Source organism: Carassius auratus, chromosome 1 (genome assembly GCF_003368295.1).
Source record: "Carassius auratus strain Wakin chromosome 1, ASM336829v1, whole genome shotgun sequence".
NCBI lineage: Eukaryota > Metazoa > Chordata > Actinopteri > Cypriniformes > Cyprinidae > Carassius > Carassius auratus.
This window is the reverse complement of record NC_039243.1, coordinates 1,721,989-1,749,097: the sequence shown is the minus strand read 5'-3', so window position 1 is coordinate 1,749,097 and position 27,109 is coordinate 1,721,989. Positions and strand designations below refer to the sequence as shown.

The window sequence follows — 27,109 nt, the reverse complement described above, 5'->3', positions numbered from 1 at the left end:
ATTTTTATACATAATATAAGTCCACGATATACTTTTGCTAAAAATAATGGCACATTATCATTATTGGTTACTAATTTATTTTTTCCAGTTATTCATGTTTACTAATTTTGGTCTTTATTGCAATTTCAACAAAACCTCAATATCATATACTATACTATACTATACTATACCACATGTTCTACTGGAACAAATATTATATTAGCAAAATTTTATCAATATTCTCTATAAACAAATGTTGCCTGAGATTTAACAGTTCTGTGAATATTAAAATGTCTAAAATTATGCATATTAATGAATTGAGAATGTCAAAAGCATGTGTAATTTTTTTTTTTTTTTTTTTTACTAAAAATTTACGCAAGGTATGTGCTTTACATTACTTAGATGTGATAGAGTACTTCCTGACAATAACAATCACCTCTACGGTGCTCTTGAAATGTGGATTCAAGGTATAGTTTCTTCCACAAGGTTCTTCAGGTTCACTTCTTCCACAACTGTGCAGTTCGGTACAATATGACCCCTGATCTCCAATCTTTTCAAGTGCTAAATCGGCCTATTTAAATAATGATTCATTCAAAATACATCTGTTCACAAAGACGTGTGCACTTTCCCCACTGCATGAACTCCAGAGAGTTCCGCTGCCCTTTGTCCTTATATTGGTCTCCTTTTTTCAATTTTTGATTGGCTGTCCAGGTCAACTAATTTTCTTTAAGGCATTCAGGTGAACCGACTGTTGTCACAGAGCAGCTCAATAATGCATGAGCGGCTGGAGCCACTGCCTCCTGAGCAGACATAGAATGTGGGCAGCAGTTCTAGGCCAATTCTGCTCACTTATTCACCTCACTAGGGAGACATGAGAGGACCAGGTCCTGGGGCAAGGTCACACGTACAGATAGACACACACACACACACACACAAAAGGAGACCTAACAAAAAGGATGAACTCTGGTGGAACATATTATTCCGTGCAGTTTAGTGCATGAACAATACATAAGCTTCCACTGCTGAAATTATACACTGCATACCAAGGCCATAAGAGCAAACAGATTACAGTGTGTTTGTTGGAGCCCACTTTCTCAAATATGTTTTTCTCACGCTTATGAGTCTTGAACGATTGAGGTGAGGGATTTAGGGTTTTTGAGCTCTTGGGAAGGCATGACTGTTGAAAGTAATCGGAAATCAGTTAGTAGGCACCACAAATCAACATGAAGTTCTGGTCCAAGCGTTCTGCTCTGTGAATGCATGACTTCAAGCTTTTCTTGTTGGCGACTATAGATGCATTTGCTTTTGCTCGCTGTCAGAAAGCCCAAAATTCACTCTAAAAGTTTGAATGAGTTTAAACCAAAGCTGAAAACCAATACAATCAGAGTGATTTCTACAGCAAATTGACACAACAAGCTTTGGTCAATGTGCGGCATCAGAATTAAATGTCCTAACCCTTGTGTTGGTCTTCATTACAGGTCAGCTCAACACTTTACAGCGTATTATTTACGGGAAAGGAAATAGTGCATCCGATTTGGGCTGTGATTTCTTTTCGAATGAGCTGGATTGGAGAATCGAGCAAGGACGAGTCTGACAAATGGAACAAAATGAAAGCAAAAAGCAAGGTCACACCAAGCGGTGCCTTGCCAGTTTATTCTTAAATGCTTATTTTTGTCCCTGAGTTTATAAAAAGAAAACATGTTTAATTCATTTTCTTGTCTATTAGCAGCCTCTCGCTCTCTTTTGGACCTTCCTTGCGCCTGCCGTCAAGCGATGTTTCCAGGATGAATTATTTGACTTGTTCAACATGGTAACAAAGACATGCATTAGAACCTAATTTACTGCTGGATTCAAGCAATTTACAACCAAACCCCATTTCTGTGAGGTCAGAGCAGCTATGAATGTGTTCCAATATGTTTTAAGAACCTCAGCAGGAGGTTGTGCTGATTAGAAAGAAACAGCAAGAACATTTCCTCTTGCATCATTTTAAGTGCTGCTAAAGTCAAATCATCAGCACATACTACCTTTTCATGGTTTAACACTTTTTTTGTGGGCCACAAAATAAGAAAAATTACTTACATTTTTATTTAAGATATATTTACACCACAAAGTAAAGCAAGAATATAAATTAAAACATAGGAGGCTACGCTAGAAGAGTGCATGTAATCACAAACACTTCATAGGTAAATAAGTAGCAGAATCAGACCAAATCAGCATGAGGCTCTCCTCTCTTCCTCCTCTCAAGCCATAGGAAACCTAACGAGTGCATTTACACCATAACAGCCTTTGGCAGCAATGGCTATGAGCATAAAAGTGGCTGAAAAGTCTGCTGATTGCATTATTTAGAGTATTTGGGTCTATTGAAGAGGCAAAGAAACAGCTGTGGGCGAGAGAGAGAGTATATATGCATGCAGGTGGGCGAGTGCCATATGGCTGGCAGCCTGCTTACCCATTTTGCTGCTGGAGGTCATGCTGACCGTGACCCCTGTCCTTTCCTGAAACTGCCTACAAGGACCCGTTTCATTCCTTAACTACCCCTCTCTCGTTTTCTGTCATGGCCTGTGGGGTGGGCTTCCAAAGTCTAATGAGGCTCTTTTATTGAACAATACATCAGGCGCTGTGACAGGAGGCTGCACGAGTAGACCAGCCAGAGAGCAAGCCATATGAAACTATCATCCTGACCATCAAATTACTATCATTTCACCTCAGGAAAGAAGATATTTACCATGCATAAAATGTCCCTTAAGCAGGTTCCCCAGCCGCACTCCAACAGCCTTTCCTTTTTACTATATTTATATTGCTAATGCAGAAAGAGCCAGTAAGTGAAACGGACAGCATGTTGTCGGCTAATGGACATTTTTGGGCTGCCTCCCTCCACGCAAACATTTGAAACCAAAAGGCAGTTTCCATTACTACCTCAGTGTAATGGATGGATATGCTTTATGGTAAGCATCAGCCGTCCAATTAATTGGGATGGGAAATTAATTACATTTTTAAATTATTACTTGCCATTTCTGACACTTCACGACAGGGAATTGAAAAAAAGAGGAGATGGTGTTCCCCAGGGGCATTCATTAAGACATGATGTCTGTGAGGTACATCATTCAGCAGTGATTAAAAAGGCCCATCAAAATGCACAAGATGGGAATCAGTCCATGCATATTAAATACCCCCCACTATAACAGACATGGCAGAACTGCAGATGGAGGGAATTGGCAGGCCCGTCTCTCCACATGTGTTCCCAAGAACCGCTGTTCTGGCACAGGAAACCCGCATGATAATGAATGACCTGAATAGCCTGTCTGCCTGTATCAGCTTGAGTAATAAATGTATTACGCATCTTCTGTGTATTTATGGATTAGGAAGCAGTGATGCAAACAATGTTTACGATGTGATGTCGCTGTGTATTAGACAGTGCGGGTTTAGGTGAGAACCAGCCGCCTGCTTGTCACCTGTGAAAAATATATCTCACCAGGCAGTGCTTCTCATAAATCAATGAACATTTCTGCATAAACTCTGTCATATACACACACATGCCTCTACCTGTCTATGCTCTGTCTCACACAGGATAAGAAGAGTTTGGTTCCAAAACGCGATGTAGTTTCTGCCAAAATCAGTATTGTATCTGGTCGGTACTGAAAAGCAAACATTTAATTACGCAAAATGCGATATTTGCAGTTGTTAGGTCATGTTTTCTCCCTTTTTTCCCAAAACGCAACAAATGCCAGTCTCCCTTTTTTGCAGAACGCGATATATCAGCTCAACCAATCACAGCACACCATTCCACACATTGTAAACAGTAAAAACCAATCACAGCACACCATTCCACACATTGTAAACAGTAAAAACCAATCACAGCACACCATTCCATGCACACTAAACAGTAATGGTGGTGCTTTGAATACACCCGGCATCTTAGTTTTCCTCATCTACTTTGTACTTTGCTCGACAGACAAGGCCTGCATGATAAATTGCATGTGATTGTCATGCGCATCTCGTCAGTAAAGCCGGTTCTGTGATTAATGGTACTGGTAAATCTCCATCACGTGCTTTCAGATGGAAATTATTCAGATGCATTTACTACACAGAGCCGTAGTTGAGTGACGATATACACTACATTGCGTTCATTAGATGAATCACATTCGATTTATTGCTTAGCTTGTCAATGTTAGTGTTTTTATTAATGCCATTTATGTTTTTGTTAATACAGCACATAGCTCTAGTCAACTACATGAATGTAACATGGCAATGATGAGTGCACTTTTAGATGTTGAATTAAGGGAAATGTCATTTTGGAATCTCTGTGGTCTAATGTGATGTTGTTCATGTTCTTGTTAATGATAAAATTTTATTGCTGTAATTAGTTCATAGCATTAACAAGATGACCCGTTAAATTCAATTTGGAAGCGATGACTGATAAATGTATTTTTAGTCCAGTGCCTGTATATAAGATTAGTAGTGAAAGGCTTTCATATGTGGATCAACTTACTATGTTGTGTATTTTCATCAGTTTCAATATGAAAAATAACTTTGGAATTGAGTCAATAGATTTATTGCATTTTGAGAAGTAAAAAATATCAAGGATTTATTGCATTTTGGGGAAAAAAAATTATACAGTTTTATAATAAATCTTTGAAAACAAAACCTGGATTTTAATAACCCAAAGATGCTATGTGAAAGTTTGAAACAAAAAGTAGTGGTTTTAATCCTGCCACATTCTTGGTAAAGAAAACATATTTTTACTCAAATTAATCTAAATGGATTTATTGCATTTTGGAACCAAACTCTTCATATATTGACGATTGTGTCATTTTTAGTGCAAAACTCAAACCAAGTAAAAATTATGCACCCACTTATGGGGGAACAAAGTGACATGAGGTAAAACAAAAAAGGCAGCAGGGTTACTCCTCTATATTGCTTTAATGTTAACTGTGGTGGCACAGCTATTGGTTTCTCTTTTGTCTCTCTCTCTGTACAGTATACTCTATACACCACTGTTTTTATTCAAATTGCTTTGTTGTATAACTGCACTGATATCTTTAAATTCACAGCAACTTATATTCATGCCATTTTATGTTTCAATTCAACATTTGTACTTTTTGTAGCTAATCCAACTGAAATTCCAAATTATGAAATTAACGACTGAAAGCTAGTAATTAAATTCTGCAGTTGTCTCAACACTGGAATGTTTACAGTTTTTACAGTCTTTCTTCACCCACCTCTCCCCAGGCAGCTGGCTGTGGCTCCACAGGTGGGTAATATTTGGGCAGGTCCCAGGCCACGGTGTTCATGTACCATTTGAAGTCTTTACATTTGAGGTGTTTGCGGAGCTCTTTCTGAGCGGTCAGGTCGCCAGTGGAGAGGTGGCGGTACTCAGGCCGGCGCTGATAGATATATTCGGTGTACTCATCCATCCACGTCTCTGCCACTCGCTTCAGGTTCTATGAGACAGATTAATGGAGATGTTGATTTCTATCTATCTATCTATCTATCTATCTATCTATCTATCTATCTATCTATCTATCTATCTATCTATCTATCTATCTATCTATCTATCTATCTATCTGTCTATCTATCTATCTATCTATCTATCTATCTATCTATCTATCTATCTATCTATCTATCTATCTATCTATCTATACCACATGTTCCTTATCATGTGAGCAGAATATGAATAAGATTGTCTCAGGAACATTGTGAATCTAGAGCACTATAATCTAGCAGAATTGGGCCACTGTAGAGAAACACTCTATTCTTTCTCATTTGGAAGGATAGTAGAAGTCCTACTCACTCTTGCCAGGCTGGTCCCTGAAGGCACCTTGTAGGGGACGTATTTCCTGTAGATATGGCCAACCCTCGAACAAGGTACATCATACATGCTGCCTCCGCACATCCACACCTAAAAACCACGTACACACAAACACACACATTTAAACTACATCGCAGTACATACAGAGTTGTCTCTTTCCTGGATTCTCTCAGACAGTTAAAAAAGCTCAAAAAGCCTCATGCATCACATCCTTGTGAGTTCCTACACAGGCAGTCTGGGTAGGTCTCAGTGTGAATATGCGGAAAGACTATTGTAGACTAGCTTGAAGTTTAGCTATGCTTCCACATCATACCAGCAACAAGCAACGTTCTCACCATGGGCTCCAATTACGGATCGACTGGCATCCACTAAAGGAAAGAACCAGAGTTGTCCAACCGCTTCACAATTGTGTCTCTACTGTTCCTCTTTACACCAAAAGAAAAGAGAGATAAAGAAGGAAAGCAGGGTGTTCAATATGCTTCCCTTCCCATCTTTCTCTTTCTGTTCTACTTAAGACCAAGGCTTTGATGTTCCTGTCTTTATCGAGTATTGGCTCAGGCATAGTGGAGTGTGGACTCGGCCAGGGCCACTGACACACAGAGGGAGGTGAGAAGGCAGGGGGAGGTGGGCTTCTAGTTGGACAAGTTGAGTCTGATGGTTTCTCTCTTCCTCGGTCACCCGCTGGGCCCAATGAGAGCTGTCTGCAGATATCAAACTGCACAGACCTATCCCTCCTGCCAGGCGGCGGGTTAGCGGTCAAGCTAACTTCACAGACCCCATCGTTATAGGGCGAAAATCGTTAGAAACATCAGTGCTACAAAGCTAGTGAGAAAAATGCCACTGCCAATCCCTCATTTGAGGATAAATGAGGAAGCTATGCAACAAATGAAGTTTTAGGAATCTGGTTTTAAGATTTTAGATTTTTTTTTTCACAGCCTTTTTTATCATGAAGCATGAAGGGAGGCAGCCATGGCTGGACTAAAGATATTAAGATGACTCAAATTGCATTTAGAAAGCTGCCTACATCGAACAGATGGATGAAACTTGGACGGAGTATGGCAGGCAACCAATCAATGGGATGATGCCAGGCCCAATCAGCCCCGGCTTTTATTTCAGTTTGTAGTTGCATGTCGGTTCCAGATGGAGACACTGTGTTACAGTACCAACGTTTTCAAATTGAATGTTATTTGCTATTTTACTACCATATTTCAAGGTCTAGTGTGAATGGTACAACTTTATAACAAATAGCAACAGGCACATACTGTGCATAAAAGGAAATAATGATAAAAATATAAAGAAAAAACCTGTCAAACAACCGGTTTAGCCTCTAAACTATTTTTTTGCAGTTGCCATAGTTACTAGAGAGGCGCGGAGGATAGTGTTCTAAAAACAAAGTTCAGTGCCAGCACAAGTGAGAGTCAAATGAAAAAGAGTGGGGTGGCAGGTATGTCAGAACTGATAAATGGAACACTTCCTCACATCCATTGGCACCAGTTTTGGCTCTGCTAATCAAAACCGAATCACTTCAGAGCCCCAGCCAATCACTGGATCACAAAATCGAATTAGTGTCAGCAGTCTAGCCTGTCTAAACACAAAAACACACACATGCACACTCACAGCTCTCCTATTGTCACCGTCTTGTTTTGGCCACTGGTATGCTTTTGGCTCTGAGGCTTCGCTTAGTAACACAGTGAAGAAAATAACCTCTGTCGTCCAGTCTCATTCCGGCTTTATTGTTGAAAAGAATGAGAAAAGATTGTCTAGACAGACAGAGAGCACTTCACATTAAGTGTGAGAAAAGGAATCTGGTATAGTTATAGTTAAAGGTTTGCAATAGATCAGGAACAATGAGCTATTGGATGTGGTTTTGGAGGGTGTGTCATGAAATCCATTTTAATGCCTGGATTGCACAAAGCACTGTATCTTGCATGGGTCTTATTGTGTTCTGTTTGATTATTTTGTTCTGAAAGGCCAACAACAGGAAGCAGCCTTCATAAGGTCTGTAAGAATTGATGTATTATTTGCGGATTGCATAGAGGAATCGACCCAGATGCTTTAACTCACCTTGAAAGATATTTCAAATTGCTCACCGCCCCAGATCTCAAGGCCTGTGTCGTATCCTCCCAGCTCCCAGAACCACTGTCGGTTTACAGCAAACAAGCCTCCGGCCATAACGGGAGACCTGTGGGACGCAGAAAGACCAACATGCTCAACCATGTCTTAGACTTCACAATGCAGTCTTCACAAAAGTCTTAATAGAATCTGAAAGATAGTGTGCAGGAAGGACCACAAATTAAGGTCAAATAACCCCTGGAGAACTCTGTGAGCATCAGGAAGGAACAGTTACTTAAAATAAATGTATTTAAACAACTTCTTATTATGAATTACTTGTGTTATATTATTTCTCACTTGCAAATAGCTTTGGGTTAAACCAATAAATCAATGATTGTAAATAAGAATACGATCCATACTGATGTGTAGGTGGATACACTAAGGTTTTCATGACTACTATTATTAGCAAACAGATACAGCAATGTAGTCGCCAGGTCAATGTTTATCATATGTGCATATATGACTGATAGTAAGTCAACTCCAAATGCATATCCAACACTGCACCAACAGAGAATAATGTTGCTTACATTGTCATGATTAGTGCAAAAACTGCCCACAAATTAAACCTGGCTATAGTTTCTGCCAAACTAGTGGCAACATCTGTTTATTTTTCATTAACTGTCAATTAAAACCATAATTCAGTTGCACTTTAACCGAATTTGAACTGAGACAGCTAATAGGTTGCAGCATTGCAGTATGTATGGAAAGGACCATAATTTAAATCAAAGTAATATATCTACCTTTTTCATCAATTCTTTTTGTTTTTGTTTATAGGTATATCTGGCAGAGATGACAGACAGATAGCAAATTACATTTAAAAATATATATATAAAAAATTGGATAGATGGATAAATTGATTCAGAACATGGCATAGGTTAAAATATGCCCCATCATGATCACATCAAGATTACAGTACAATGTCAGTTGCCAGACGGTTTGTGTGTTACTGTGACAGGATCCAGTGGGCATCCCTCCTGCACATCACACTGTAGAGAATATAACACATGGAACCATCATAGCATGAATTAATAAGCTCATTTTGCTTTCATGCATCTCCCCAAGCTTCTGTGTTTTGAAAGGTGAATCCTAACACATCTGCAAACAGTCCCTGATGGTAGAATCAGACATGAGCTGCTAGCTGAATTCTGCTCAATGACACAATCAGGCTCACAGTCCAGTCAAAATCACTTATGTGAAAAGTGAGATTCAGTGGCCAATTCAAGGCAGATCAAAGTGAGAGAGGATTCTGTTAAGCAGATGTCAACCAAACATGCAGATGAGTTGCTGTTATCCTCACTGTGCTATTTTCATTAATGCTTACTGTGCTTCCAAAACATGTATTCTGTCGTTATATCATGTGTACTTACGGGGCTTAAGCCTGCCAATGGGGTTTGAGAGGGGATACTGATGGATTTAATGGATCTCTCCAGTTGTTCAGTGGCGTTTGAATTCCGAGACTTGGCTGAAGCAGACATGAAGCGGTACAAAGTGTCTGTTTGTGTAAGTAGTGCAATCTTTTAATAGAGCATGGGATAAAATATGGTAATGCAAGGGCTGGAATGACAACATGTTTAGGGATTATGGTTATGCATATATTGCGCTTTCACACTGCACAGACGACAGAGAGCGCTGGGTGGAGAGTGGATTTTTGGTGGATTTATTTATTCAGCTGAAACGATCTATTGGCGGACATTTCATTCGTCGTTGGTGAGAGTGGTGCGGGTGGCAGGCCTCACTTATTCATCATGAGTGGCTTTTACACAGTGAAATTAACAACTGTATTCACTAAAGAGAGGTAACTCTCGAATTGCCCTGTTCAACATGTTTGTATAAACTAAAAAAGCAAAGTCAAGCCTATTATAGATGATGCAGAATGGGTATCATTTGAATCATAATAGTAATAGTATTACCTATAAATTACAAAACTATAAAACAACAGAACAACGGATAGGTTCACCCACAAAGACACATACTGATATACTCAGGCTGATCTTTTTATTTATTACCAAGTGCAGAGTATCTGATGGAAACCTCATGGTTAGCATTTAACAAAGATGCAAACAGCAAAGTACTGTGTCCTCTCGGGACTGGATTAAGCAGGGACAAAATATTACGGATGGCTCAAAGCAGGAGAACGGAGAGGAGAATGAACGAGAATGAGCAAGAGAGCAAAGACAAAGAGGCAAGCCATAAACAATAATTGGAGGATTGGGTTTGTGTGAAGACGGCCAAAGTAGATGAGCAGCATGGTGCCAAAATCAATTTACTCTCACGTAATACTCTCTGGCCTGCTTTCTTCTGATTTAATAAGGTGCTGAAGTATAAAAGTCTACTCAATTAAGGCAGCTAATGGAGGAACAAGCACTCTACTGGAGAAATGACCATGTTGCTTTTTTCCCTTCCAACGCCAATAACAGCAGCTCCAGCAGATATTGTGTAGTGGTGGACGTGGTCCTGGAATGGACGCTTGTGACTTGGCTATTGCAGACAATAACTCACTGGCTGTGGGGTTCGCCGATGGTTTATTCGATCAGCTGCACCCAGCTAGCAGACTCCGGCAGAAAGAAATAGAATCACTCAGACATCAGGAGAGGCAGGAATGGGGGTGATTGGAGCAACCGATCAACAGGTTTTGGGGAGCTCTGACGACTTGGTAGCCACAGCTAGGGCTCTTGATTGTATTTGCACGTTCTCGTCTCCCAGTGCATTCATGCATGCACAATGACACAGTCCATTTAGGATGTGTCTGTCTTTCAATGTTCGGTCTTTTATTCAGACACAGTGGAGGGAGCTGATTACTTCAGGGAGCCGCTCGCGTGGTGAGGCTGCCATGCGAGGTAAATATAAGGATGTAGGAACAGCTGCGGTGGCTGTATTGATTGGCTATTTAGGCCTTGGTCTGAGGGGAGAGTGTGGGTCGATGTGGTGTAGTGTCAGTGTGTGTGACGGAAAAGCAGGTGAAGGAAGCAGAGAAACCCCTCATCAGGAGTGTTCTGCACCACTGGAGCATACCACCAGGTCAAATACCTCACTAAAGAAGAAGAGAGAGATAAGGAGAGAGAGAAGGATGAGAGAGAGAGAGAGAGAGAGAGAGAGAGAGAAAGAGATAGGGAGGCCCTCCTGGATGTAGACCCCCTAGCTAAGTATAAATCTAACAAGATGATCCCTTCCTGTGAGGCAATGGGGAGTGAAAGTGAACACGGAGGGGATCTGAATGATTTTGCCTTTAGCAAAGAGGGATTTTAATATGGAAAGTCAGAATGTTGTGTGTTCTATTTACTAAGATCGCTCCGATACACGGGCACAGTGTTTTAACAGACTGTAATGCAACAGCTTGTCTGAATGAAACGTGAATAATTCTGTCATGCATATAATTGGAAAGACACATTTACGACTGAGAGTGAATGTGAGAATTTATTGTGGAATTAAAAAAGATGCGCCATAAAAATGATTGTGTTCCTTTAAATAGTCCACCCAAAAGTTTATATTCTGTCATTATTTACTTACTCTCATGTCAGTTTAAAATTACTTATTTGTTACTTAGATATTCTGGTTACTTTAAGTTCCTTTGAACAGACAACACTGAGAAATTTCGCAAATTATCTTATTTTATGTCCCACATAAGAAAGGAAGTCAAATAGGTTTGGAGCAAGGGAAGTATAAGTAAATGATGGCAGAATTTTTATATTTGGATGAACTATAACACTATGACACATGTAAATAAAACCCTAACCAGGCATGATATGACATGATTCCTGCTACAAGTAATTTGTCTGTTCACATTGAAAGCAAAAAAAAAAAAAAAAAAAAAAAAAAAAATCTCAACAATCACAAAACACGCCTCTTTTTGTGCACTTTCAACACTAAGCACACCTACCTTTTTCATGACTTCTATGATGCTTAATCAGATGTGATTTTCTAAAATGTTTATTTTTTTATTTTTTTTTTTTATTGTTTTTTTTTTTTTTGGAGGAATTTATCATGAAATATCTGTTTCTGAACCTCTCAATCAATTTCTCTTCAGCCATATTGGACATTTAAAATACATGAAGAGTGCCACTTTGGTCCAATGAGAATTCTGTGTGGGCGGCACCACAGAAATGGAAACTAATGGTAGTGGCAACTTTCTAAGAGCTGAAGTGTAAAAGTGTCTGCACATTAATCAAACAGTGCTTCTGAAAATGTCTTATGCTTAAAAAAGTAAATATTTAGATAAAATAATAATCATTCATGACCCAATTATGTTTAAGAAAACAAGAGGAAAACAACAGTATTGCCTTCATTTTAAACATTCTGTTTAAGACACATAGGAAGGCTTCTTTGGCCCAATGATAATTCAGTAAGGGCGGGGCTAACCAGTGCAAGAAATGTAAATCAAGTGACCAAAATGATGCTTGTCAAACTCGGCTTGTTTGGACTAAAACAATTATAGTTTTTATTGCTTAATGCTTTATCATGCTGTATCTGGTAAGGACAGGTAAGGAAAGCTAGCCTATTAAAATATTATATTCAAAAATACTCATAAAATCATACAAATCTAGGAACCATACATGATTTCAATTAATTCAACTTGCACTCAGATGGCATGAAAACAAACAAACAAAAAAACAAAAATGGGAATGGGGAAAGGAAATCCCACAGTAGAGTGGGAGCAGAGTGATTACAGAATGCTTTGGAAGAGGACAGGAAATTACTCCATTCTCTAAACAGTAGGTGCAAAACAAGCACACACACACACACACACACTCTCTCTCTCTCGCGCTCGTCTTTCCGTCTACATGTAGAACACTCTCTGGGGCAGATTTCTCTCTAGGTCTCGAGGGACTCAGTGGGGTCTCGACCTCTCAGCCCTGTTTCACACTCATTAGCAGTCATCACCACCTCACACAGTAGGCACTCCAATACTGCTCCCATTTCTATTACCATTCTGCACATTGACCCAAATACATAAGCACACACATGCACACACACACACACACACACACACACACACACACACACACACACACACACACTGAACTACACCCTGAGGAAATGCATGCCCTGTGTTGACAAGCCCTCTAGGTGGTCTGCTGATTCCACTGGGACTAATGAAAAGCACCACTAAGGGGAAATTAGTACAGGTGATTCTGTAAACTCTGCCACAATTGCCATTTTTAGAGAGAGTGTATTGTGATTAGGCTCTTATTAGACTATATTAATTTGTGTTTATTCCTCAATTTAATACCCTAACCTCTGGAAAAAGACCTCAGGAGAGAAAGGTAGGTATTTACATATAGAGTCACAATTATGTTTGCTCCCTTGATTTATGGTAATTATTTTGAGAGAAAGAGAGAGAGAGGAAGAGACACTGTATTCTGTGCTGTCAGTCTGTGTGGCTCCATGTGTCTGTCTTCTTCGGATTGGCTCTAAGTTAAAGCATCTTTCTGCTTTGTGCTCATCCTAATATAAATAATATATTTTTTATTTTGGCTGGTTGGAGACAGCCCTTCAGAGAAGGCCCCTAAGAGCAGCTGGCATCGATCCCTGTCTTTTCTGACATACATTCAGAGTAAGGACATGCAAAACAACATATTTTTGGAAACACTTTACAATAAGCTTCAGTTTATTAGCTAGTGCATCTGGTATCACAGACTAAAAATGAACTACAATGTTTACGCCATTTAATAATATAGGTTAATCAATCAATTATACTACTCATAGCCAGTGTATTAATCCAAAACATGGAATATGGAAAAGCTTACATTCAGGGGATGTAAAAATTGCCATTAGACTGATTTTGTCAGGTGAAAAGGTGATTTGAACACGGATGTGTAAGTAGTGGCATTACTTTACCCTGGCATTAAATGGCTTGCCCACCCACATCCCTCTGATCCAGATATGAATTATATTACTATAATTAAAAATCTTATTAACTTAGGTGATTTATTTTGATAAAATACTTCATGAAATATAATCACATATGAGTTACAGAGAAATTATAGCTACAATTAGCTTCAAGCTATACATGACAATTAATGCACCACTTTTACTATCAGGATGTCACTATCAGTAACAATTGAGATTTTTGTGATCCAGTGTGGATTTTGGTCAAATGATGAGGTAGAAATATATTGTTAGTAACATTTTAGAAGAATTTTATGTGGAAGATACTGTTTCTTTTGAAAGGAGTAACTAGTAACGAGTAATATATAACCTTTTTTGAATAACAACTATTTCTCATTTCTAAATATATAATGTTCATTGTTTATTCATGTTTATTTGTAATACAATAATATTCATTTACAAAACTTAATTGAAAGGGGATTTATTTAAAGATGCACCAACACAAAGCAAGCTGTCAGCATGCTATTTAAAACACTACCATTGAAAATATTGAATGGTACCCCCCCTCCCAAAAAAAAACACACTAAAAATATATAAGAAACATCTAGCCAACATTCATAACCCATTCTTAATTCAAAGCATTTCTGACAAAAAAAGGAGAAAACAAAAACAATGTTTTGCCTTCATTGTGGACCTCCCTTTTCCTTTTCCAGCCATGCAGATGCCAATCACAATTTGTATTCAAGGCCTGAGCAACATAAATCCAATTAAGTTCTCCCCAAATACAACATTTATAAAGCTTAAATGTCTTTGTGGAGCAAGGAGCACACTGGCTGAAGAGCTCATCAGCTTTTGTTTTCTCTCTCTCTGTCTCTCTCTCTCTCTCTCTATCTCTTTCTCTCTCCCCCATCATCCCCGCTGTCCCTGTGATTTCCATAAATATAAATCCACTATTTACTCCCGTTCCTGGCAAATTCAGCCGGAAGATTTCCATTCTCAGTAGAAAAGACCTCCATTTGGAATTGTCCAATCTTGCTTGAATGGTGGGTGGGAGGGGAGCAAGTTCCAGCATAATCATCTCTTTCTGAGTCCTATTGTGCAGCTGCGTATTAAATGGTTAAAGTCACACGAAACTGTGGGGGACTTAGAGGAGATTTGTAGAGTAGAAATCATTTCCAGTGTACTTCCTTGAAGTCAAGGTCGGAGTATGCATAAAGTGAGAGAGACGCAGAAAGAAACAGAGACGGTAAGGCGGAGAAAGGATTGAGTCCATTGTCATCTATCATACTTTCCAGGGATCCCATTACACCTGTAGAGAAAACATTATACATTTGCACATTTTTTGTGAGTTCAAGGTGTTGTACACACCATGCAAGGGCATATGTGTGAAAGAGAAAGTAAATCACTATTAAAGCATATACGTTCACCACAAATCCATTATTCATTTCCTCCTCAGAGAAAGGCAGAAGATAGGGGACAATGTGACCCCATTACAGAAAGCCATCTCTAATGAATAAAGAGCCAATAAGGTCTACATATGGAAATAGGAACATGCTGTTATCCTCTCCTCTCCTGCCATTGACTGTGACCAGCTGCTGTGTCTTCTCAGAAAGGGGCGATGTGAGGACAACCACTCCAATTTCAGCTCAGAGTAACCAGTAGGTTGAGATAGATGCACAGACTGGGGTTATAATGTAATTTAACCCAACAGCTAACGCATGTCACAAGGTAGTCAGGTGAATCATTTTCCGCGCTTCCATTTACGCCAATACGTTGGGTTTACTACTCTTTCTTCTTCTCTCAATCAATCAGAGAGAAGTCAGAGAAGAAAGCTAAGACTTTTCAGCGGATCAGTCAGTGCACAAATGAGCTGTGATCCAGAAAGAGGGGCTGCTTTCATCTCGTAACAGGCAGTAAGATCTATATTAAGGCTTCTTAGCTGCATACGCTTCTCACATGCGAATGCGCCAGTCTAGGTTGCTCAGCCAGCAGTCGAGGAGAGAGGTAATAAAGTATTAAAATAAAAGGGTTTGGGGGATTTCGAAAGCCAGAAGGATTCTGTTCCATGGGCGAGGGCGGCTTGCAGGAGAGGCTCATTACGCACCCATCACGTCGCAAAGTTTTTCGCATCTCTCTTTCAGCGTAGGAGAGCAAAGAGGGTGCGTGGAGACTGAACGGATGCATTTTGTCTTCCCCTCCTATGCTTTTTTTTCACCCTCATAAAAACGCCTCAGCCCGCTCCTTCAGAAGTAAAGTTAGCAAATTGGCAGAGGAGACGTCACCCCTCTAGCAACACGGCTCTGACGGAAGAGTCTTAGCCCACGCGAGAGGCTTGAGTGCGTGAGGAGAGAGAGACGTCAGCTTAACTTTGGCTTGCTAACTGCTTTAGGCTGATGTTACGTACTGTAGGGGGACTTTTCACAGAGAATTGAAGGGGAAGATAAACAGCATACGGGGGACTTAGGACTGCCTGGTACACCAGACAGAGTTAAACAGGACTGTTTGTGATAGTATACACGTGGAATGGAATGGAACAATGTCTGTTGTCATTTAGGATATGCATCAAAAAGTCCTGGGTCTACAGAATGGACCAAATTTATAAAATCCACTGAAATGTTCGAGGGTTTGGAATCACATTCATGAGTAATGTGTCTCAGCAAAGATATCAGCTGCCCTTCCTGTGAGAGAGACAAAGAAACTGAGAATGGGAGCACAGATATACAGGTCAAAGTAAAATGTGAGTTTTATTGGTAGCATATAGGCACTGTCCACACAAAGTAGTTTGGCCATTTGTCCACACGCAAATGTAGCACCATTTTTGAAATGTGCATTTTTGGCTTGTGACATCAGAGCCATGCAGTGCTCTTATCTCCACCTACTTGAAACCTATTCAGGGTTCTGATTGGCCAACATGGCTTTATGGTTGAGATTATATCACCAGCTGTTGGCTTGGCATGCTCTTGACAATGCATCATAGCATTCATTTGTGTTTTCATGTGCACGTGGCCATAGTGTGAAATAAAAACATTTGAAATACATGCATTTCTGTCGTAGAACTGAACTCTAGTATCACACTGACTTTGCATCCTGCTTTCTAACTATCCCTCTTAATTCCCCTCAGAGACTAGCATGTAATGAGAAATGTCTCCTAGTACTCAGACTGTATTACAGAAGTTATGAAGAATATTACTTTCTGAATTGATTTTGTGTATGAAATTCCCCAGCTTTGAGTTTTTTTGCCAGATGACAAATCACAAAACGAATAAAACTTCAGTTACCAGAGAAACCTAATCCCTAGTTCTTGTGCTAAGACTTGTGTTATTACTTTAATTAAAATCAGATATTTAAAACTCATTGAACAATGTTTAAAGTGTCCATACATGGAATTTGATTGACACCATTGTAACTATCCCAAAGCATGTAAATCAGGATTTTTATTTAAAACTTTATGATTTTCAGGAAATAAAAGTATGACTTAGATTACTTTAATTATAATGAATAAATATTATATTATTATGATTCACAACAATCTGTGTATAATTTAAAGGAAAACATACACTCACAGTTTTCACCAAATAAAGTGTGCAAAACATCCATTGTTATAGAGGTTAATATAATTTGTGTAAACTACTGTCAAAAAAAAACAAACAAAAAAAACAAACACTGCAATTATCTTTTATTTATCTTCTGGTTGTCTATATTATTTAGGTTGTATATCAGTGTAGAATAAATTGTGTTCAGCGGTGGTTAGTGGAGGTACACGTCTGTAACATTAACAGCCCAATTGTTTGGTATTTTGAGAGCAAGCATCTTTAAAAAGATGACAAGTCTTCATCAGTGAAGAAAAATCTTGGGTGAAAACCAAAAGTAAATGGAAGGGACAAAAAACAGAACTACTGCTGCAAAGTAGACAGCAAATCTCGACATTCGCTCTGAAGATGCTGCTCCCATTAAAAAACAAACACAGAGAACTTCATAAAGCCAGCATCTGTGAAAGAGCTGTGACTGCTAAAAAAAGAATCAAAGACACCAACGTTAAAATGACATCATGATCATAAAACCCTGGACATTTGGAGCACCTGCATGAACTTGATCCACTTGAGCCCTGGCCAGCAAAATCAGCAAATCAGACTTGAATATTATAAAAAAAAAAAAAAAAAACTGCAAGCAGTTTCAGAGAAAAGTGAGTAGCAGATTTCATCCTTCAACATCTCTGAAGCAATTGATAGATGTTCTGATACAACATTCAACTGGAGACTATTCAAAAGTTGTATGAAGTTGTATTGATTCTAAGAGGTTTGGAAGGCAAATGTTGGTACAACAACTTAGTTAAAAAATATTGCCTATTTACCAGCTGTTCACATAATTTTTTCCAACCCCTGTATGTACACTGCATAGGCAAGGCAATGCACGTTTATTTATATAGCTTTTGTGTATATTTCATACACAATGGAAATTCAAAGTGCTTTACATAAAAAAGAGATAATAAAATAAAAGATTACAACAATAAAATACGGAATTTAAAAACTTAATAACTGGATAATCGGGAATAATCTGTGTATTCTTAATACACATACATTTTATTCTTAATATTTTTAATAATCTCAGTTTGGCTCATGAATAGTGAATGAATGTTGCCAGTAATCACAGCAGTTTGCTGAAAATCAGCCTTATTACCAGTGCCTTTGTTTGTAAAGTTGACTACTTGGCAAAACACAACCTTAAACATACCCAAAAAATGAAGGAGTAAACAAACTTCAAAGTCACAGACATGTGATATACCTTTGAAGTGATAAAAAAAAGACAAATAAGTCACACATTTTTGGTTAACTTTTGAATTGTAAACAGTAATTTAGCTTAAAAAAAGAAGAAAAAAATAAAGTTTACTGCCTGGCTGTCTAAATGTTCTGGGCACACTTTAGTCACATGCAGTCTGTAATGCTGACACCCTGGCAGAGTGGAATAGATATTAAGAGGTGTGTTTGATCCCTTACAGGTAGGCATGGGTTGAGCCAGTGACTGCAGAAAATATGACATACCCTGAGGGCTTGGAGGAGGAGTGGGATGCTGGATGAACTACAGTGGGCCGCAATGGGCAAAGCATACAGAAGATCCAGCAACCCGAGTGAGGTCTGGAGTCCACAGAAAACCACAGAGGTTTGTGGATAAAGCCTTGCAGCATCCCACTAATGTTAACAGTCTAATCCACATGTATGCAGCAGCAGTCATGCTGAGAAAGGCTGGTTGTAAGACTGGGTAAGTGTGTGTTTTTGTGTTTATGTAAGTTAGTGACAGAGTCTTCACTCAGACTTCTGCAGAGGGCATGCATGCAGTGCTCCTGCACATACAAACACAAACACACACTCCGCCACACTCAGGAAAGCTGATTTCCCAAGACCTCATATTTGTAATGAAATGAAATAAAACCGTGACCCCCCCCCCCAAGCAAATTACTACACAGTTTTAAGGAAAGGGATCAAAATAGTATGTGTGAGTCAATTGATGTGGATGACACTTATAGCAGAACATATTTGCATATATAATGACTCTAGAGAGATTTTTTTTTCTCCACTTGTCTTGCTTGCAATTCTGTAGAAAATAATATCTCTCTTACCCAATAACCAATTTTTCTGCATCAAATGTCTCGCATCAAACTAAATCCAGTTTCAGTTTGAGAGGAAGCTACTTGGTGTGTTTTTCACCCACTGTTTTTAATTTAATAATTGGAATTATGGCCATATCCAGTATAAACAGAGGCTGTGTTTTTCACTTGGCATTAACATGCAATCACTGTGTTCCGATCAAGCAGATCGGATCATCATTAAATCAAAACATGGCGTGTTTACTCTTGGCAACATCAACTGACTTTTCTATCTGGATATCCGATCGGAACTGTCTTTCCAGCACAATATTTAAATAAGTCTGCAGTGAATGGCCCGGTGTAAAGTCAACCTGAAGTGATGGGTTTTCTTTTGAAAAGCATTTTCAGTCACGGGACATGTAGGAGTCTCATTAGCGCAACACACAAGTGTTCTCTGTCTTTTTTTTCTGCTAGTTCGCGAGAGAGGGGGCGGCATTATGAGTGATGTCGACCTGCAAATGCAGACACGATGGCTGGATTGCATTTACATTAAACGGAGATCCGATCACAATGCGGTCTTGACTACCTCTGGACCAGGACACACTTATCGGATAACATTAGATCAGAAGAGCGTTTACACTTGTCTTTTCAATGTGTCTGTGGACAACATCCGGATACAGGTCACATATTAATGCCAAGTGTAAATACAGCAGAATTAGAAGAAACTCATTTGTGGTTAACTGTAGATGACTTGAGGCCTTCTAATGGGGATAAGTGCACATGCAAAAAAAAGGTTAGGCCGAAGGTTAGAGAGCAGAGCGAATACTAAACTTGGAATCATGGATTGACTTGAGCTGTGGTGGAAAAGCCAATATATATATATATATATATATATATATATACTGTATACATGCGCACACTGAAATGCAATAGAAGAGTATGAAAATAAAAGCCTTTGGAATAAAGCTCCTGGCTATTTACTGAGTGTAGGTCACGGGTCAGACTGACGTTTCATATCCTATTCATGCACAGAAATACAGATTTAATGATGTCAATCACAATGTCTCAGTTCAGCAGATATAAATGAGATTCTCAAACAGACTGGCAGATCAAAGGCTAAAGCAAATTGTAAAGGAAAATAATATATATATATATGTATGTTTATATATATATTAAATTTATGCATTTAGCAGACGCTTTTATCCAAAGCGACTTACAGTGCATTCAGGCTATCAATTTTTACATATTATGTGTTCCCGGGGAATTGAACTCCCAACTTTGCGCTTGCTTGCTTGCGCAGTGCTCTACCAGTTGAGCTACAGGAACACACACACACACGCACGCACGCACGCACGCACGCACGCACGCACGCACGCACGCACGCACGCACGCACGCACACACACACACACACACACACACACACACACACACACACACACACACACACACACACACACACACACACACACACACACACACACACACACACACACACACAGTATATATATATATATATTAACCGGGTGAAGGTTATACCAGTGGGCCTTGTTTGAAATTGTCTAATTTGTATGTTAGTTTATTTTTATTTATTTGTGCTATTTACACAATGTTTAAGTTTTTTTCAAGTTTGTAGGTGTCAAGGTACAGAAACAAAATAATTAAATGTAAAATAGCACTGGATAGTCTTCAATGTAAAAATGAAATATACAATGAAACCTACATTTATTCAGACACCTTCAACATTTCTCACATTATTACAGTTTTGCTATATATATCAAAAAATATATCTGGTGTCTGAATAATTTTTGGTTTGACTGTTAAAACTACAAAGTAGTCAAGAGCAGTGAGTGATTTTCTTTCTTTCATTTTCTTGGATTAACATTACAGCAGCCAGTAGCTAAATTAGACGGGATCACTTTAAGAGAAGATGAACGCATCTAATATAATACACATCCCATTTTTTACCTCAACTGTTTACTTTCACTTAAGAAATAACTGACAGTTTTTTCGAGCATAATTTCCAAGGTGGATATTTTGACATATTTTGTATGTATTTGTCGGCACAAGAGCAAAAATAAGCAAATTCGATGTTCAAGTGTTTTGATCAAAACACTTGAAAACGCTTATTTTTAGCATCTCGAGACGCCTTTCTTTGCGTGAGCCCTGAACACCAGAACACCGCGAGTGCTGAATCGGGCTCTTTCCTATCTTGTTGTTTGTTTCAAACTGCAAATTGTATTTGTTCGTTCCGGTGCAGGAAGGACTTTGAGGAGAACTTTGCAGAAGAGAGCTCGGTTCAGTGTTGCTGTCCGTGAGGCTGGCCTCAACCAGTCGGTTATATAAAATATCAAGGTGAAAGTCATCATAGCTTGCTTAGTATAGACCCAGCCCCCAACCTAACTTTGAGAATAGATTAACGGCGATATTTTTTTTATCGCCCGATAAGAGTCTCACGTTAACGCAGCACTTTAACGCCGATAACGGCCCACCACTAATATATATATATATATATATATATATATATATATATATATATATACATACAATTCCAATCTTAACCTAGCCGGAGCACGTTTGACCCCCAAAAAGCCTGGTTCGTATGACCAGTGTGAAGGTTGGAAGCTCGGTTGGAAGAGGTGGGCAAGAGCGCAGTTCTGTTATATATTGATAAGTTAGTGTAAGTGCTAACTGCACCGGAGTGCAGATCTTCTGATACCTGCTGCATTATTGAGTGAATATTTCTGAGCGGCAAAAGTGATAGATCTGTAAAAGCAATATATAGTGAGAGGGTTGTGTGTTACCGCTTCCCATACCACTCAAAATAATAAACCACAAAGTTAACAAAACAATTCATATTGTAAATACTACTGTTTTGTGTCATGGGACGTAGTTTTAAGAGATTTTAGGTATGAATGTAGTTGTATAGACTTCAAATGTGTGGTTTGTTTATATATAATGCCTATTTGAAAATAGCTTCAACTTTTTCGGAGATGTGAGCTCTGAGAGCATGTTTATCTTGGCCAGTTATTCAGGAAGAATGGACAATATTTGATTGAATTTATCTATTATTTGTTCCAGAGTAAAAAATTTGTGGCTGAGGACAAATGGCTGAGGCTGATGGCCCCTTGGCAATCATAAGAGACTTCCTTCAAAAACTTAAAAAAAATTCAACCCACGCCAAACTTTGAACAGTAGTGAGTATAAAGTGAATGCATATACAATGTTTATATTGTTGTGACAAACTGGGTATGTGGCCACTGGCATGTAATGCTCAAATACTGATTTCACTCACTCATATGGGTCACTGGGGTCTGGTCCTTGTAGCTCAGGTGGGATGGGAATACGTTTATAGTACATCTCCCAGTCAAAGGCTCCCCTCATGGCGTCCCCTGCCTGTGCCTCGTACCCAAAGTGGTTATGGTCAATCACATCTATCATGGGAGACACAATGGTTTTCGGATTCTGGGCGATCTGGTCTGTAGGTAGAAGGCAAGGAGAGAAAAAAGGAATAGAAGAGTTAGGTAAAGCTAGAAATCTATCATTTCCAAAAAGAAAGGGGAGGCAGAGCATCTCTGGAGTCTCCCTCCTCTCCTGGATCACTTGCTCTTCCTCGCTCTGCTTGGCTGAGTGTGGCGACCCTGTGAAATTTAAAGCTGCCACAGCCACCCGGCGATTAGAAACAATTACAGTGCTTCAAAGTAGGTTTGCTCCATGGAGGGCTGAGCAGAAAGGACCCTCGGACCTTAACTCCATCTCTGTCAGTCAGCACCCGCTAAGCCGTCCCAGATCTGTCACCCACACTCTCCCTCAACACCACTGCACTACTGGACCATGGAGATCACAGGAGGCAAACAAAAGAGAGAACAGACCTGGAGCATTGGCTTAAACACACAACACCATGCACCTTAAACAAATACATCATAAAGATTAAACTCAAGAGCACGAGTCTGTCTGAAACTGAAGCGGCAGTGACCACTGCAAGACTCAACACTTTAATAATACAAAAATTCCCAATGAATGATAATTTTATATTGAAAAATAAAGTATCTTAAAACATTTTACTAGCTTTTTAAGCATTTGTTTTTTTACCCAAAGTGACATTAAATTAAATGAGATATTTTATAGGTTGTACCTATGACTTGTCATTCTTAGCGTCATAGTGTACTGTATGAGCTATAGGAATTATATATATTTTTTATTTATTTATTTTAAAATACATTTTTACTCAGCAAGTATTCATTAAATTGATCAAAACTAACAATAAACACCGGCGGCGCCAGGGGGGGTCTTGGGGGGTCTCAAGACCCTGCCAAAAAATGCCTTGACCCCCCATTTGACCCCCCAGCCTCTTCCTATTTAAAAATATATATATTCGGGATAAAGATCCAAAAATGTTTCTCTTCAAACTACGCAGAACAATAATAAATAATAATTATTTCGACATTTATTCATACACTGAACCGAGAACCGTTTCTGTCGGAGGCGTCCGATTCGAGAACCGATGAGCTGATGATAACTGCGCATGCGTGATTCAGCGTGAAGCGCATCTGAACCGAACTGATTCTTTTGGTGATTGATTCTGAACTGATTCTGTGCTAATGTTATAAGCGCAGGTAAACCAAAGGCTTGAATGAAGGGCAATCATCGCCAATGACGGCATTACATCGAGTGCAAAAGAACCGGTGAACCATTTTTTTTTCAGCTGGTTTATTTGATCGAATTGTCCGAAAGAACCGGTTCACTTGAGCACCTGCTCCTTTGCCCCTTAAGTGCCCTTTTGTCAAAGCAAAATTTCCTCAATTTTTTTTGTAATAACATAAACTTTTGTGAATGCCTGCCCACGCCCAATCATAATATTAGTACAATTTATTAATAATAATTTAGCCGTAAATAAAATGACCAACATGATTCCCGTTCACCTGACTACGACCTCATCCAACCGGGAAGATTCCTCATGCTGCACGTGCATTTTTTAATTGCTAGAGGATATTTTCAACATCGTGGCAGCTGGTAAGTGGTGTTTCATTCTCAGCGAAGTGATTTTGGTGTTTATTTACTTATTATTATTTTACAAGAACGATGTGATGTAAGAACATGCAGATACGTTGTTTATATTGCTGTGTGTAGCCTGTAGTGTAGAAGTAACACTAGCGTGCTGTTTGAGGGAGAAAAGTTTCACAGACATCGAGGGGTCTGGTCTTTTTTATGTTATTTGAATAAACTTTTATTATATTACAGTACTTATTTTTAACACGTAAAAATAATTATCACAACACTGGTAAGGCTTATTCAGATTTTCTCATTCTCTGAATTATCATTATAAAAATAAAAACAATTCACCTTTTAAATGTGATGCAAATATTTTTTCTACAATAGCAACAGTGTTTACAACAGCAAGACCACTTTAGCCTGTAAACTCAATAATATCTATCTGGAAATAAATGTAAAAATATCAATGTCAATAAAAATGCATAATATACCTGACATGACAGTGCAGTGTGAAGGATATGAATAACAAATGTAGCCTGTCATTTGTTTACATTGCAAAGGTGTTTTTGTTGTTTAGTAGCAGAAATATGCAGTTATTAGCCATGTCAACTGTATTTTTTGTTGGTTTTCATGAGACCCCCCTTGAAAAGACCAGGACCCCCCATTGCCCCCCCAATCAAAATTGTCTGGAGCCACCACTGACAATAAATATATTTATAATACTACAAAAGATTTCCATTCCAAACAAAATGTTTTCCTAATCATCAAAGAATCCTGAAACAGCACAACTGTTTTCAACAATAATTATAAGAAATGTTTCTTTCTTATATTTTTTTTTTTTCTGAGAGAGAAATGTTTTCTGAGGAAACAAACAAACAAACAAACAAACAAACAAAAAAACTACTGGAAATTATTTATGAAATAATTAAAATTCCTATCGCAATGTAATTTCCACCACATCTGTTAATTAACATTCTTTGATGAAAATGGCAGTGATTGAAATTACACTTTGAACTCTTTTAACTTGCTAATAGCAAATAATAATAATAAAATCCATAAAATAAATATATTTTCACCAAATTTGAATAATTTGATACAATTATACAGCTTGAATGAAAATGATAAAAAAAAAAAAAAAAAAAAAAAAAAAAAAACCTTTGGAATCACACATTTTATCTTTTTTTTTTCAAGCTCAAGCTCTTAATTTTTTTTTCTTCACAATTTCTGCACAATATACACTGAAACACTTATTTAGACTATAATAATGTTAATACATATTTTATTATGAACAGTCATAGTTTAAGACTGAAAGTCCAATTGTTGGAGAAGGGTTAAAGCAAAATCAAAACGTAAAAGTCATTTGAAAAATAGCAGAAATGTTAAAAGTATGGTAAAATGTTTCAAAGATCCTTTTAAAAGTGATCTTCATTTAGCACAAATTTAACAAGTTGTGATAGGGTGTATGTGTAATAGGATGTATCATTTTTGACTACTACTCAACCTCCACAAGCTTCCAGCATCCATCTGTATGACGTGATGGCAACCAGACCACTGTCTCTTCATTGGTAACTGGTGTGTGGTCAGAGTAATTTAGCAAGCTCTCCCATCCAGATACTAGCCAGGCTCAACCATGCTTAGTATTAGAGGATAACCAGTCAAGAGCAGCAGGGCTATAATCTGTTGCCTTTCTCCTGCAGCAGACATGTTTCTGTTTATATATGTTTTTGTCACATGTTTATATTGATGTATAGTGAATACAAGCAATTTTGGTTGTATACCAGTAATTTAACTACAACTAAGCACAAATTACAAGAATACAAATGTACTGCAGCACAATACTACAAATAGCTGTTTTGGTTGGACAATTTACTGTCGGCTTTGTGTCATTAGTTAGGCTAGAGGATGTCTTCTGTCGAGAGCTGTTGGCTTTGCATTTGTTTACGTGTGTGTGTTTCAGTTCAAGAACAGGCTTTCCTAAAAAGCTACCACACAAACAACCACCTGCGTTCTCCTGCCAGCACTCACATATCACGCCTTTGTTTTCTCTCTGGCATCAAGGATTCACTTTCCTACCGTAAAAACCTGCTCTGCTGTGGCGCTTTCTGAGGCTGAATCCCTTGTTTGATTCTTTATCCTGTTGCAGATGTATCTAAGTAGTCTAAATCTGAAAACCAAGGACCCCATCTGATGTGTGCCAAGTTGAGGAGGACAAGAATAATTTAAAGGAAGACTAAGCACAGATTTCTGATTTAGATTTGACTGATTTTTGTTAAGGGTAGTAAACAGCATTAAACCAGACAGACTGCACATTGTAGGGCACGATAATGATTAAACTGATAATCACGATTATTTTTATTTAAATTATAATCACGATTATTAATAATGATTATTCTGTCCTGCTGGGGAAAACAAACTGCTAAAACCAGCCTAAACTTAACTGGTTTCCCAGCTCGGTCAAGCTGGTTTTAGCTGGCTGTTCCAGCTGGTCTCCCAGCCTGACAAGGAAATGTTCAAAACCCCTCTAAAACCAGCATTCTGACCGGCTTTGAACAGCAAAAACAGGGCTGGATAACCAACTAAAATCAGTCAACCAGCTTAGGCTGTTTTATTTATTTATTTATTTTTTCAGCTGGAAAATGCAATAACATTTAATGTGTCATTTAGCCAACCTCCACTGACTATACACTGACTTCATTTAACCAACTATGACTATACAAAACTCATGGTTTTGGTTAGTGTTTTGACATCTATATACATTTTCTAAGTGACAATTTGTTCGCAAATAGGAAAAAGCCACAGTAAATTTGCTCAA

General features: G+C 38.5%; 1 protein-coding gene across 1 annotated transcript in view; it reads right to left on the bottom strand.

The window, feature by feature from the left end:
* Positions 1 to 27,109, bottom strand: part of LOC113112166 (polypeptide N-acetylgalactosaminyltransferase-like 6) — a 161,445-nt gene that overhangs the window by 3,979 nt on the left and 130,357 nt on the right. The window contains exons 7-10 of the mRNA XM_026277634.1: positions 22,601 to 22,784; positions 7,853 to 7,970; positions 5,771 to 5,878; positions 5,199 to 5,420 (exon numbers count right to left, since the gene is read on the bottom strand). Coding sequence (XP_026133419.1) covers positions 5,199 to 5,420; positions 5,771 to 5,878; positions 7,853 to 7,970; positions 22,601 to 22,784 — 632 coding nt within the window. The remainder of the gene's footprint in view (positions 1 to 5,198; positions 5,421 to 5,770; positions 5,879 to 7,852; positions 7,971 to 22,600; positions 22,785 to 27,109) is intronic.